General features: G+C 42.0%; 1 protein-coding gene and 1 long non-coding RNA gene across 2 annotated transcripts in view; one reads left to right on the top strand and one right to left on the bottom strand.

The window, feature by feature from the left end:
* LOC306938920 overlaps positions 1-15414 on the top strand; it is a 366267-nt gene that overhangs the window by 126015 nt on the left and 224838 nt on the right. The gene's annotated exons all lie outside the window — the stretch shown is intronic.
* Positions 3517-15414, bottom strand: part of jarid2b (jumonji and AT-rich interaction domain containing 2b) — a gene marked incomplete at its 5' end in the record, with an annotated part of 78991 nt that continues 67093 nt past the window's right edge. Inside the window, 6 exons of the mRNA XM_079522921.1 lie at positions 3517-6400; positions 7048-7155; positions 7939-8125; positions 12430-12560; positions 13717-13899; positions 15212-15317. Coding sequence (XP_079379047.1) covers positions 6185-6400; positions 7048-7155; positions 7939-8125; positions 12430-12560; positions 13717-13899; positions 15212-15317 — 931 coding nt within the window. The 3' untranslated portion in view covers positions 3517-6184. The remainder of the gene's footprint in view (positions 6401-7047; positions 7156-7938; positions 8126-12429; positions 12561-13716; positions 13900-15211; positions 15318-15414) is intronic.

The raw sequence follows: 15414 nt of genomic DNA, 5'->3' as shown, positions 1-15414 counted from the left end.
GGCGCCATCTATGGTTTAAAAAGCCTGTGCTGCGTCTGTGAGCTTACCTTTTTTATGTCGAAATGCACCACCACCCAGGTGTTGCACGTAAAGTAATCAGTTCTGACCGACGTCATGATATGACCATAGATATGGGGAGGGAGGGGGGGGATATGACCAGCGCGGCAGCGCCATAAGAGCTGACCAGAGCCACTGAGCCAGGAGGCGCTTTTGGGGCCTCACAATTTTCAAATGCTTCCTTCCATATATGGCTTCCATTTCGTCTTTGCAGTTGCGTAAATGTGTCCTACTGTAAATCAAATTAGTCGAAGCATATTATATTAACTTAACTAACAGAAATGGAATATGAAATACATTAAAAAAAAAATCCAAATAAGATATTTTTTAAATTATATTTTCTTGAATGGTATTGGCAAACAGATGACAGCTTCCTTCCTACTTTCTTGGCATTCAGTGGGCATATAGTTCCAGTGAGCGTGGTTTTCTGGCATTTTTTTGCCATTATTTTTTCCCATAGAGATTTAAGAAATATATAGGCTATATCAATTATTTTAAGCCTAGAATGAAGCCATACAGGATCCAGTGGTGAATCATGACGATAAAAACTTTATCCTCGCGTGGATATGCTGGGTCAATTGAAGGCTGGCTATGCAAGGCTAATAAAAAAATAAAGTCTAAACAAAGCAATTTATTAAATGTAATAGGCTATATCATAATTAAATATTCAAAAACTAATAAAAAAACTAATAATCTCCACAGAATCAAAGGTGTTATGATCATGAATGAATCACCAGGATCCTGGATGGCTTGATATAAATATTTTTGTAAATCTATATGGGGGGGAAAAAATGAATAGCAGATTTTTCAGTGGTGTCAGATACCCACGCCCACTGCTATGCAGAGATATAGGGAACAGATAAGTTGTCTGGCCATGATGTGAGAATAGTCTTCCAGTGGTGTTCTAGTCTCCCGTTACCATTATTGTTCCTCATGTGTACTTCCTGTTACTTCCTGGGATGCTTCAGTAAAGAGTTTCCACTAGACCGCTACCTGTGTGTCCACGAGTCTGCATTTGTACCTTATCCTTGCCTTGTGACGAGAAGGGAGAGCCTAGGGAGGGTTAATGTACAGATGATAAATAGACCATAGTTCTAGACCAGTGGTTCCCAAACTTTTTCATGTCAAGGACCCCCAAATTGACACTAATTAGCCCCCGCGGACCCCCCATTTGAAAAGATATGCCGGGGATCCCCATAAGAGAAGAGTTTTACGGCTCTAGCAGAGATTCTCAACCCGTTTAATTTCAAGGACCCACCAGTTTGACATGCATTAGTAGTACAAACCCCCATTTAATGTCATTTCTATCTCTGGGACACCCAATTTATATTGTAAAATCAATGTTGATTTAACTCTGAGAGTGTACAAATGGAACCAAATGGACCCGTTAGGGTCCGTTTGGTTCCATTTGTACACTCTCAGAGTTACAGACCCATAAGGGTCCATTTAGTTCCAACCTATCATTTATCTGGGGGACCCCCTGGAACTCCCTCAAGGACCCCTGGGGGTCCCCGGACCCCACTTTGGGAACCACTGTCCTAGACTAGAATAGTGCCCTGGCTTTTATTGCCAATGGCAATGTTAAACATTTAACAACCCTCTCAGACTAGAATACAGAGCAGCAGTTAAGCAGTGATATGATTCTGAGGGATGCTGTACGTGGTACCGTTGTACCGATACTGGTATTCTGTACTGGCCCCGATACTTTGACCCGAGTACCAAAACATTATTGACACTATAGGCTGAACGAATGCAACAGGAGCACGTCTGACCCAACACTGCAGCAAATCGCCCAAAACAGCCGATCTACAAGCATAAATGACAACTGACAAGTGTAGATCAGAGATCCATTTGCATTTATGAGAAAAAGGGGGGAAAATAAGTGGTTACTCAACAAAAATAAAGTACTCTTATCAGTACTCGGTATCGGCGAGTACTAAAAACGAAGTACTTGTACTCGTACTCTGTCTGAAAAAAATTGTATCGGGACAACTCTAGTGGTAAAGGCTCAGAAAACATGTGCTGCATTAATTTTGAAGCAGAAAATGCCGAATGAGGATTCCTCCTCGACAGTGTGTTTTCGGAAAAGCATCATGACCTTCTGTAAGTCAAAAGGTTTGTACACGTGAACATGTTCATCAGATAATCCTCCTTCAGGACATCGATTGGCTCAGCTGCTGCGACGACAATAAATAAAAGTGACACAACAAGCCTCCATCCTAGCCTACAACAGCATTGCATTGGCTTATCAACCAGGTTTTCAGAATTAACCAAAGCAATATAGCATGCATGTGCATCTGTGGGGCGGCGGTGGCTCAGGGGTAGAGTGGCTGGATGGTAACCGCATTGGTTGCCAGTTTGAACCCGGGCTCCCCCAGAGGTAGTGTCGAAGTGTCCTTGAGCAAGACACTGAACCCCTAATTGCTCCTGATGTGCTGGTTGGTATACCTTGCATGGTTTCCGCCGCCATCGGTGTGTGAATGTGTGCGTGAATGGGATGAATGTAATGCACAATTTATGTATAAAGCGCCTTGGTTAAAGGCGCTATATAAATGCACCATTTACCATCTTTTAGATTACGCTTTTTATTTGTTATAGCATAATTAATTTGTTTCTTTGAATAGTAGTCTGTTGAGAAAACTTCATCAAATTAATATATACATTTTTAAATAATTAATCTATTATTCTGACCCACCCCTAATGCATACAGATACTCAAACAAAAATGTGCCTCAAATATATCTGAAGAGGATTTGCATTTTTACAAACGTATTTGATACTGTATTATCAGTGTTGTTTTTGGCAGCAAATTTAGATTTTAGTTTTAGTCATAGTCTCTTGAATAGTTTATTTAGTTTTAGTCACATTTTAGTCACCTGGAATGTTTTAGTGTTAGTCTAGTTTTAGTCAACTAAATATAAGATTTTAGTCGACTAAATCTACAGTTGATTGAGTTGATGAAAATGCATTTTGGCGGGCCTTGATGCCGTCGTAATGACTGTTTTTACACCTGCTGAAAATAGCCGATCTACAAGCTCAACACGTCGCGAGCTTGTAGATCGTCTATTTTCAGCATGCAACCGATTGTAAAATAACTTCTACTTGATATCTTGTCCACTAGTCCCTTCCTAACATTTTAGTCTAGTTTTTATTTGCTGACGAAATTGTCAATACATTTAGTTTTAGTCATCATAGCTTAGTTTTGATTTAGTTTCCATTTAGTTTTCGTCAGTGGAAAAAGGTAGTCGACGAACATTTTTCGTCTTAGTTTTAGTCGACGAAAACACCACTGCTGAAGAGGATTTGCATTTTTACAAACGTATTTGATACTGTATATCAATTCTACTTACTCAATATGGGCAGAATATATACAGTATGTACAACGATACGGCTCGAATGGTTGTGTTTGTAAACGTGTCAATCCATATCCGGACAAAGCAACACACACACTAGTTGGAAAGAAATGACAGTGAATTGTCAGTAAGTTTTTATTAAACCTTAAGTACAAACTGGAAAAGTAAAAAACTGTCAATATAACCAACAAGAGACTCTCTTTCCGAGTGGGAGGGAAAGGCCGAGACGCGCAGCACTAATAAATTAAGTTGCCAGAAACCCCACTGGGAGCAAACAGTTCAGACTGTAGAAAAACTAAAAAAAAAAAAAAAAAAAAGAAGAATGAGGAAGAAAAAAAAGAAGTCTTGTAAGGATAACATACATTGTAAGGGTACGGACACACCAGAGTTTGATTCTGCCAACGCTTTTTCAATGATAGCGGAGCATTTTTGTTGCCATTGCGGAGCTTTCCACTCTGTTTCCATTGAAAATCATTGGCAGAATCCGACGGGTACTAGGCGTAATCAAACCCTGGTGTGTCCATACCCTAAGGCCATAAAAACTTGACAACCACTTTTCTTTTTTTTTTATGTTGAAAACACCCAACTCAGCATTTTCATTAAATAGTCCTAAAACAGTTCAGTCTTGTGTGAGGGACGACAATCAACAAACTTGATTATAGGATTTTAATCTTGACAGTCACCACTGGCAAGCTCAGTGCAACATGAGTAGCTACTACATTTTTGTTGAATGTTCAGAAATTAAAATGTAAAAACCCATTTTTTTTGTGAACATCTCTTTTTTTTCCCTTTTCTTTATAAAAGTAAAGCTAAACAAACAAAACTAGGCTCGGGAGGGGGGGGGGGGGGGCAAGGGTGGGGGGGTGGGGGGGGGTTGCTACTCCATATCTTCTTTCTTAGTGATATAAGCAGCACTTAAAATTTATTTATACACTTTTACCAGAGCAACCCTGTAAGCATCAAACTCACATGGATGAAGAAAGGTAATGTAAGGCTGTTTCTTCATCAAGGACTCCCCTCCATAACTCCACTCCACTCTCTTCCTTCCTTCCTCTTTCCTTTCCTTCCTTCACCACAGAAAAAAGGCTCAAGTATTTAAAGAAATTTACAGGATTATTTACAAAAAAAAAAAAAAAGAATTATGTTTCGTTTGTGTTGGACTTTTTTCCGTCTCTTAAACCACTCATAATACATCCGGAAAAGGGAAGAAAATGCAAAAAGAAATAAGAAAAAAAAGCAATAAAGGGCCAAAAACAAAGAAAAAAAAAACTTGGGATTTTTTGTATTTCACATTTTACACTTTGACTAGTGGCTCTACTCAAGATAGCACATCAGATAAAAAAAAAGTCAAAAAACACAAAATAATAATAATAATATAATAATAATATAATAATTAATGTTTACTGGTACAGATGAAACAAGAGGACTGGAAGAATGGAATGTTAACACGATTGCACATCTAGAACCGGAAAAAACCTCACAGCCTTTCCGCCCTGTGAGATGGGGGCGCTCCACCAAGCAGCTAACAGCTAGCAGCTAACATCTAGCACGGGCAGCTAGGAGCTAATTATCTAGCGAGAGCAGCTAGCAGCTAACAGCTAGCTGGTGCTAACCCCCCAGATTCTTTTTCGTATTGTTATACAGTAATTATAACCAACAGCACCAAAACAATGGACCTCCTCGCTTTATAATCAGGCACAGGTTTCACTCGCAAGCGAAAGAGGGATCCCTCCATATCAACCAGGAAGTGAGGTGAGCAGCTGTAGCTCCGCCCCTCTCACATCCACCAAGGAAAAGAAACATCATTAACGACAAATAAAGTACACAGAAGACTTCTTACAAAAAAAAAAAACTATCAACAAAACCAAAGCTAGAATTCAAAATAGAACTTAAAAAAAAAAAGCCAGCCAACAATAAACCAACATCATTGTCTGTCTTTCAAGTTTTTACCTCGCATCGCCAGCCCCTGTATTTTGTCTCTTTTTTTTTTTTTAAATTGCAGGAGCCGCATCAATCAAGAAAGTAAAACACAAAAAAATATTACTCCTCTTCCTCTGAGCAAAGGACAGAGAGGAACTTTGGGTAACTACTCGGTCATTTAAAAATTTATAGAAATAGAAAGAGCTAAACAAAAACAACAAAAAAATATCACCTCCTTGTCATTCGTCCCATGTTCACAGTTGAGTGATGTGTGATTCGGGAGGAGGGGGAGGTGGAGAAACGGGCGGTGCAGTCTAGGGGCCAAAGGGGGGCGGGGCTGGGGCTAAGATAATAGGATTCCAATGTTAACTATTTCAGTTTAAGGACTTAAGGGCTCATCAAGTCTACCTGTGTGACGTTTACAGTTTAACGCTTAAGATGGACGACTTTTACGACAATAAAAAAAGGTACACACACGATAAAACTAAAAGTCTCAAATCATCATCAAAAATAAAAACAAATTCTTCTTTCACGCTAGTGCAAAAAAGACATCTTGCTTTTTCATTTCTTTTTGTGTTGTCTCTCTTCTTTCTTAGAAACAAGCATGTCATTACTAAGGGGGGAGGGTGAATAAAGTGGGATATATTTTTTGGGTGAAGCAGGCGGACATAAAAAGCTTGGTAACAATTTGTTTCTTTCTTTCTTAAAAATGGGAGGAGGAGGGTGTCAGTCAAGGTGATAGTGATTCTAGTGAAATAAAAACAAGAACATGGTGGGTGGGGGGGTTTTCATGGGCTGGGGGCGGGGGGGGGCACGCAGGGTGGCGAGGTGGTGGTGGAGGGTGGAGGCGTCCCCTCAGGACACGGCCGCCGTCTTGGGCAAGTGGGTCGAGGACAGGCGAGACAGGGACACTTCCACGGTGGCGGGGCGTTTGCGGGGTCCTCGTTTGGCCGGCGAGGGCTTGACGGCCGGGCTGGGAGCGTGAACGGGGTCCCCGACCGCTCCTCCGACGGCTCCGTTCTTCACCATGGCCCTACCACACACCTGGTTCACCAAACTATTGATTTGCTCCTGATAGGAGAGAAGAGATCAACTATGTTCACAGATTTACCATTTACTTTAAATGCTATTATTAGTCTCATTCTTCATATTTATATTATTATACACTTTGACTTCTAAACACGAGTTGCTCGAGTTCATTAATTGTACAACACTTTCCCTGCGATTCGTGAGTTTCCCGAGATATGTTTTCATTGTTTAATCCACGTTTTTATTCAGTTTTAAGTCATACGGGCAATCCACCGGACAGAATGGGATATGAAACGCGTTTTGATGACGGGTTATGGGTTATGGGAAATTGAGTCCCTATTGTTTACAATGGGGAAGCTACCGGGCAGTGCTCGGCTTCCTCGTCCGGTCTGCTATGGAATATTTTTCAACACTACAACACTTACACCGGATTTGCATGACAAGCAACTCAGTGGTCGGTGCAGTGGCTGTTCAAAGGTAACTTTAAACTAAGGCAGTCTAGCCTAAAAGCCGTCCGTAAATATTGTCTATTGTTAACCATGTTAATTCCCATGAGGGTCCAAGAAGACTGCTGGTCCCATTTTCAATTATGAGCACAAATCAGAAAGCCAGCTAATGACTCCCCCATCTGGAGGAACAGGGGATAGGACGCTATATGAACAGAGTAGCGGTGGCCTGTACTACAGTACCTCATCGTATCGGTACATCATCTTGAGGCCTCTGCAGGATTTGTGGTTCTCGACGTAGCGCAGGGCGCACTCCAGACAGAAGACCACGTTGTCCGTCTCCTGGACCACCTGCAGAGACAGAAAAGCAACAGGTCATCAACCCCATCTCCCCCTGGCTGGGTGATGTCCATGCAGTTACAGAGACAGAAAGCAACAGGTCATCAACCCCATCTCCCCCTGGCTGGGTGATGTCCAGTTACAGAGACAGAAAGCAACAGGTCATCAACCCCATCTCCCCCTGGGAGGTGATGTCCAGTTACACACAGTAGGGAGCCTCAGTGATTGTTGAGTGTCTCTCAAATCCTCTGCACAGGAAGGTGACACCGATGAGCAGTGGTTTCCTCTCCCAAAAGTTGAACCTTTCATTTGTTTTAGGCACCCCAGAGCGTTCACCCCCGAAAAACGCAGCGCACACATCGAGTGCTGAAACGCCCTGCGCTAGGAAGAGCACTCCAGGACGTCTTCACTATAGAAGGGCATGTCAGAAAAGCGCTGGCAATTAAAATCATTCTGCGTACACGGAGCGGTAAACTACAGTCACTTGTACTGTAAGTATTTAGAGCTCATGTTTACTCTGCTTATTTCTATCTTGCACTTGTAGGTCGCTCTAGATAAGAGCGTCTACTAAATGCCTAAAGTGTAATTGTAAGCGAGCGTGTGTGTGTACACAGGGTTAGGGTTAGACACACATTGAAAATGAAACAGTCATAACTCATGCTTTGTTTGGCCAAAATTCATGGAACTTGTTTCCACATGTTCCTTGAGTCATGGGGAACACATCTGTCACTTTGACAAGTAAGCTCACAGTAAGCGCACACACACACACACACACACACGTACTGTATGCCTCACCATAGATAGGTAACAGAGATGCTGACAGGTCTGACAGCGTCTCTCTGATGACTCCAGTGCCAGCCACTTGCCCCGGGGTTTCTTGCGTCCGTCCACGGGCCCCAGGCTCCCATCGTGGGTCCCATAGCGGGCGGACGACAGAAGACCCGCCTCGAACAGCTGTTGCCGCTGACGCATCTCTATGTTCCTATTGGATGAGAGCAAACATAGTCAGCGACGGCATGGAAAAGATGACGTTACAATGATTGATGGATTGAGAGTAGGGATGTCCCGATCACGTTTTGTTTTGTGCTCCCGATCCGATTTGATTTTGAGTCATGCCGATACCGATTTTTCCTGTATCCGATCTTTATATTTTTTTATACAACACTTGTGCCATGTGAGAAATGTACAGTATGTAACTCTAGTCTATTCTGTTGCCGTGCAATTATTAAAAGTAAAAAATATGTGACTACTTGTATTAGAACTATAGAAGGATTTGTTATGTTTTTCATGTCATTGGTAAATTAGATGAATCTTTGTTCTACAGCTTATGGAACTGAAGTCAAAGTTAAAACTCTTGTAGAGAAAACACCATTTGCATGGCTTTGGCTATCATTCAGAGATAGATAGTAGGCCTACTACATGCATAGTGGGGGTTGCATTCCTTTGTTTTCATCATGGGGCTATTTCACGCCTCTGTGACTGTCTTTGTTGTATGTTCTTTGAGACAGTTTTCACACAATATCATCTTTCTTTGAGATTTACATTAGACACAAGCTACTATTTAGACACACTATTTTATTGAAATAAAAAAAAAGAAATTCTCAGATTTCCGCTCACCCAATCCGACCGGGACATCCCTAAGTGAGAGTCTCATCTGAGACTCTCATCTGCTCTACAACACGCAATCATTGTACTTGAGAAAACTACTTGGCATGTAGGGGCCAGGGGGCGATTGCTTGTAGAGCGGAGTACTTCTGAAATTGATACAGTATACTTTTAGTTTTTTAGAAAAACTACTTGGAAAGTAGGGTGAAGGCGATTGATTGTAGAGCACTTCTGAAATTGATACAGTATATATTAGTTCATTTGTTGCATGACCGCGTCCTTGGCGTCCGGTCCTACCCACGTGGAAGCCCCCTGTACACCGAACACTGCGTCCTCCCAACTGTGGCCGTCACCTTTACGTGTGACTGCCTGGCAGTCTTAATTAAATTTCTTGAAAAAAATAATGTTTTGTCATAGTGATAGCAATAAATGAGTAGTTTAAGTATAGTATGTTGGTTCCATTGATCCAAGCTGGAACATATAATCGATGTATTGATCATAACATGCTCTGAAAATGCACGTTGGCCCACGCATCTATAGCTACTTAGTGGTCAGATGGGTGGGCCCGCAACTTCGTTTGACTAATTGTTTAGTACAGTGGTTCCCAAAGTGGGGTCCGGGGACCCCCCAGTGGTACCTGAGAGAGTTCCAGGGGGTCCCCAGCTAAATGATAGTTTGGAACCAAATGGACCCTTATGGGCCTGTAACTCAGAGTGTACACATGGACCCAAAGGGACCCTAACGGGTCCGTTTGGTTCCATTTGTACACTCTGAGTTAAATTAACATTGATTTTACAATCTAAATTGGGGGGTCCCAGAGATAGAAATGCCATTAAATGGGGCGTCCGTAGACTAATGGATGTCAAACTGGGGGTCCTTGAAATTAAACGGGTTGAGAATCATTGCTAGAGCCGTAAAAATCTTCTCTTATGGGGGTCTCTGGCATATCTTTTCAAATGGGGGTCTGTGGGGCTAATTAGTGTCAATTTGGGGGTCCTTGACCTGAAACGGTTTGGGAACCACTGCTCTAGTGCACTGATGCAACCAACTATACTGTGCAAGTGAGCGTGTGTCTGTCTGTGTATGTCTATAATCCATACGTCCCCCAGCTCGAGTTCCCTGGACCTGTGTCCAAAGGTCATAAATCTCACAGTGTCACAGCGGCCAGGCCGGGTGCAACATCTGAGAGAGAGAATTAAGCGGGGGTGGGGGGGGACTCAGGGAGGGGGGGGGGGGACTCAAGGAGGGGGGGGGGGGGGGGGGGGGGAACTCAGGGAGAGGGTGGGGGGGGGGGGACTCAGTGGAGAGACAGGTAGAGAGAAAACGTGGGGGGAAAATTGCAATTATTTAGTGATTATTAGAAGTGGAGATGAATGAAGAGAAATGGACACACAACGGGTATGTTTATGAGTTGGCTGGAACCTTTGCGGGTTATAGTAGAGAGGATAAAAATTTAAAATTAAAAAAGAAATAACAATTAATGCCACATTTTGACTGAGAGCAGGGGCTTAAGCCACCCTTAAAGCCCTATCCGTGCAGCTTCACCTGCTAAATGAAGACCATTTAAAATTTCGCCGACGTTTGGAAGAAGGATGGGGGGGAAAACAAACAGTCCTTTGAAGATAGAGCAGAGCTATCTTTGAAGATAGGACTCTGAACAAAGACTTTGACAAAGATTGCCCTCCCTGCCCGGCTGTAGCCCGGCACGGCCAGACTAGCATCACTGCGTACAGTTGGACGCCATCGATATTGTCCTTTTCTTTTTGCTGAGGTTTGCGTGATCTGCGCAAAACCCCTTTTGGTGTTTTAAACATTATGTTATAATTTAGCTTGGAAAATAGCAGATCTACAAGCTCATAGCGCGCCACTTCTATTTTTGAAAAATCGTGAAAATATTTATTTCAGAAAACTGGAGGATTTAGAAGGATTTTTTAAAATTTTGAGGTCAGGCCTAAATGGGTCAAATGATAAGGGACAATATCGGTGGCACCCAACTGTAGACATTAGTCTGGAATCTCTGTGTGGAACCGGCATTTCCAAGCGGCAGGTGATAAACCCCCGACCCATATTTGTGGGGGGGGGGGGGGGGGGGGGGGGGGGGGGGGGGGGCAGCGAAATCCAATAGGCCTATCTCACAGAATTTCCCCGCCCCCTTTTTACGCCCCCTTTTGGAGATAGTGGTGTTATTTTTTTTGCGGTCCATAGGCTTCCATGTTAAAAGAGGTATTTTCACAAGCCACAAACTACCGTTTTGTAAAGGTAAGGTTTATACTACTTATTTGAGTTGTTATACCATTGTGTTTTCTTCATATTATTATCGGTCTTTGACATTTTAACATTAGGAAATGTACTTAGATTCTCCAGAGAAAAAAAGTGTAAATGCCTAATGTTAAATGACACCACTATCTACCGGAAGTGGGCGTGGAAAGGGGGCTGTGAGATAGGCCTATCACAACCAAACAGGGCCATGCTAATCTGCCGAGGCCTTTTTCCTTTGCACTGGCAGATTTGTTTGGTTTCCAGGCTAAATCGATGTTGAGTAGGGGTGTAACGATACATTTTAACAGCGATACGTATCACGATACATGGTTGACGACGCGATACATGGACGATATTGGTTCATTATGGCGATACGATACGATTCAATGATTTGAAATCGATACAGTAACTATTTAAAAATACATTGACATTATTTTAAACTAAGTAATTCAACTCCTCTTATTCATTTTTTTTTCAAAAAATGTCTAAATACCGTGCACAAAAATGTAGCATTGATACAATCGATTATTTGCATTGCAAAACGACACGATACATAGTCAATGTTGCCGTTTTAATTTCGATATAAACTTCGATTATTGAAATTTAAAAAAAAAAAATTCGATGCAGTTACTATATCGTTACACCCCTAGTCTCACGTAGCCAGACAACTATTCCACAATCTCCGAATGCTATATAGAGTCTGGACCCCCATGAGCTGAGTAAGGGAAGCTGCCATTTCCGTTGACGAAAATATATTTTAAAATATCTTTAGCGCTTATTTTTTTTATTTCCTTTCCTGCTAAGCAAAAAGTTATATATGTGACCAGATTTGACTGAGAGACTGCCATCGCGGAAATTCCAGCTTTTCACCAGAGGAGAAAACCTTTTTTTTCTTTTTTTTCCTCAAAATGAGTTAATAGCACAGGCAGACTCTTCACATACTAGAGCATGTCTGAAATAAGTGTCAGAGCTGAAATCGACATGTAAATATGAAATAAATGCTTATACATGTAGCTAGGTGTAATGTTAGAGACCACAGAAGTGAACCTTTCAAGCCTGTTTTCTCAACTTGTTGTTTTCTGCAAGACATTACTCTATAAGCCGTATCTTCAAAACTGATGGGTCAAACTGAACAACCAATATCTATATTTGAAGCTATGATTCAAAAAAATCCAATGGCAGTACCTCAGTCAAATTTAGTCACATATGCTTAGATGTTTTCTATTTATATTAGGATAAATGTGCGCGACTGTAAAGACGAAACGGAAGTGGCGAGGAGGCTCCACTTCCGCTTTATAGTTTACTCATGACAGCTCTTCCGTTGGCCCAGACTGTATGATGAAGCGTTTGGAAATCGTGGAGGCAACAGTCTGGTTACGCGAGACAATTACACCCCTAACGTTGAGCGTGTGCGTCCTATACCTGAGGTCCGTGAGGAGGGCAGAGATGGTGTTGAGAAGGAGGCCGTTGTCTCTCTTGGACTCTGCCGTGGCGATCTGGTAGAGCAGCTTCTCCATGGAGAACGGCTTGGCTATATGCCGACACTTCAAGTCCTGCACAGACGACGTCGACAACGGACAGTATTCAGCTGATGATCACTGATGTACACACATGACAGTGTTGTTGATTTTGTCCGACTAAAACTAAGACGGTTTCGTCGACTACCTTTTTTCCACTGACGGAAACTGAACGGAAACTAAATGAAAACTAAGCTACGGTATGGTGACTAAAACTAAGACTAAATATGTTGACAATTTCATCGACAAACAAAAACTAGACTAAAATGTTAGGAAGGGACTAGTGGACAAGAGATCCAGTGCAAGTCATTTTACACCTTGGTTGCATGCTGAAAATATCTACAAGATAGATCGGCTATTTTCAGCAAGTGGAAAAGCCATTACGACGCCATCAAGTCCAAAAATACATTTTAGTCGACTAAATCAACTGTAGATTTAGTCGACTAAAATTGTATATTTAGTCCACAGCAAATGACATCCTCTTCAGTGTAATGTTATTTTTTTATTCCACCTTCACGTCTGTTATGTAGGGCTCATGAGTCAAGTCTATCATTCAGAGCAATAAATCAGTCACCCACAAGGGGGCCACAGTGAGACATTGAAAAAAAAGAAGAATAGCTCCTCTGTTTAAATCTAATTCTATACTTTGAATATTTTGGTTTTGAAGGAATTTAACGGGGCATTTCATATTTTATATATTATTATGCATGTGTTGTTTTTTTAAAGGAGAAAAAATGTGGAAAGTAACTAAGTACTTTTACTTAAGTACAAGTTTGAGGTATTTGTACTTTACTTTCCAGTACTTTTACTTCTACTCCTATACATTTCGGCCATTTGAAAATAGCCGATCTACAAGCTCACAATGCGTCGCGTTGCTATTCTCAAAAGATTCTGTACACAGTTTGAACTTGTGAAATGGCACATTCTGCAATATGAGAACTTTAACTTTTAGTACTATAAGTACATTTTGATGCCGACACTTTTGTACTTTTTTTACCCAAGCACATTTTCAATTCCGTACTTTTACTTGTAACGGAGTACTTCCAAATTGCAGTATTGGCACTTGTACTTAATCCATTGAGACCTGGAACGCATCCATGTCACGTTAGCGTTTAACCACATTAACCATTAAGTAAAACAATGGAGTACTTTTCCTCCACCACTGGTGCCGGTACAGTTACACGGTATATACCTTTGCAGCCTGGTAGCCCAGTTTCATCCAGTGGGGCGTGGCAAAGTGCACCGTCTCCGACACGTTGTAGCCACAGCACACCTTGGAGACGAAGGCACCGGGGAAGCAGATCACAAACTGGCCGCTCCGCTGGACGGTCCGGTAGACCTTGATGCCCTCGCGACACAGGAGCTCTGGAGAGATCTGGACGGACAGAGAGAGAGAGGATTTTAAAATTATTTTACTTGTTTATAAAGCTCTCAATGGTCTCGCACCTTCCTACCTACATGACTGCCTGCCGAAATATGTCCCAAACCGCCTCCTAAGGTCTTCCACTGCTGGCCTGCTCGCTTTGCCTAAAACAACAAACAAACTCCCACTGTACCTTCGACAGGCAGCCTCCGTAGACATTTTTAAAGCGCAGCTCAAGACCCACTTCTACACCCTTGCTTTTAATTGATTTATTTGTCTTTAAAAAAAAATGTTATTCATGTCCTCACTGTATTGTTTATGCCCTGCCTTTCTTTTCTTTTTTGTGTAAAGCACTTTGAGCTGCATTTCATGTCATGAAAGGTGCTATACAAATAAAGTTTTATTATTATTATTAAATAATGACCACAGAACCACCACCGCTTTCTGTGTGTGGCAGCGGTGGCCGAACGGTTTGCGGAGCGGTCTTGATACCGGAAGGTCGCCAGTTGGAACCCCCGGACCGACACGTTAAAATTACCACCGCTGAAGTGCCCTTGAGCAAGGCATTGCACCCCAACCATGAAATGTTCTATGAGCAGGGCGTGGCTGTAAACAAGCATCTCGAGCTTAGTCCACTTACCCTGGGTAAACAAAGAACTTTGCTTTGCTTTCTCTTGTTATTCACTCACTCAAAACAGACCCACACACACACACTCCAGTGTTGTTTTTGGCAGAACATTTCTATTTTAGTTTAGTCATAGTCTTTGGAACGAAATTTAATTTAGTTTTAGTCACATTTTAGTCACCTGGAATGTTTTAGTGTTAAGTCTAGTTTTAGTCGACTAAATATCATACGATTTTAGTCGACTATATATCTACAGGTGATTTACTCGGCTAAAATGTATTTTGGCGGGCCTTGATGCCGTCGTAATGGCTGATTTTACACTTGCTGAAAATAGCAGATCTGCTATTTTCAGCATGCGCAACCAAGTGTGAAATGGCTTGTGTCTTTTACTTATACTGGATCTCTTGTCCACTAGTCACTTCCTAACATTTTAGTCTAGTTTTTATCTGTTGACAAAATCGACAGCATATTTAGTCATAGTTTTAGTCAGCATGGCTTAGTTTTTTTGTCAGTGAACTAAGCCATTTTCCGTCTTAGTTTTAGTCGACGAAATCAACAATGACACACACACGCACACGCACACGCACACACACGCACACACGCACACACACACACACACACACACACACACACACACACACACACACACACACACACACACACACACACACACACACACACACACAGGAGCAGTCTCACCATGATGTTCTTCTCCAACATCTCTAGTCCAGGGGTCCCATTGGCCTGGAGCAGTGTGTGCACCACCTTGTCCAACTTGGTCTTCTCCTCAGCAGGGACAGAATACCTACACACACACACACACAGAGACATAATAATAAGGAAATGGGGGATCGAAACACTTCCCGAATAAGGGTTTAGAAAGTATTTAACCTTTCTACAAA

This window comes from Electrona antarctica (assembly GCF_951216825.1).
Source record: "Electrona antarctica genome assembly, chromosome: 15".
NCBI lineage: Eukaryota > Metazoa > Chordata > Actinopteri > Myctophiformes > Myctophidae > Electrona > Electrona antarctica.
The sequence above is the reverse complement of the archived record's forward strand: the minus strand, read 5'-3'. Positions and strand labels throughout refer to the sequence as shown.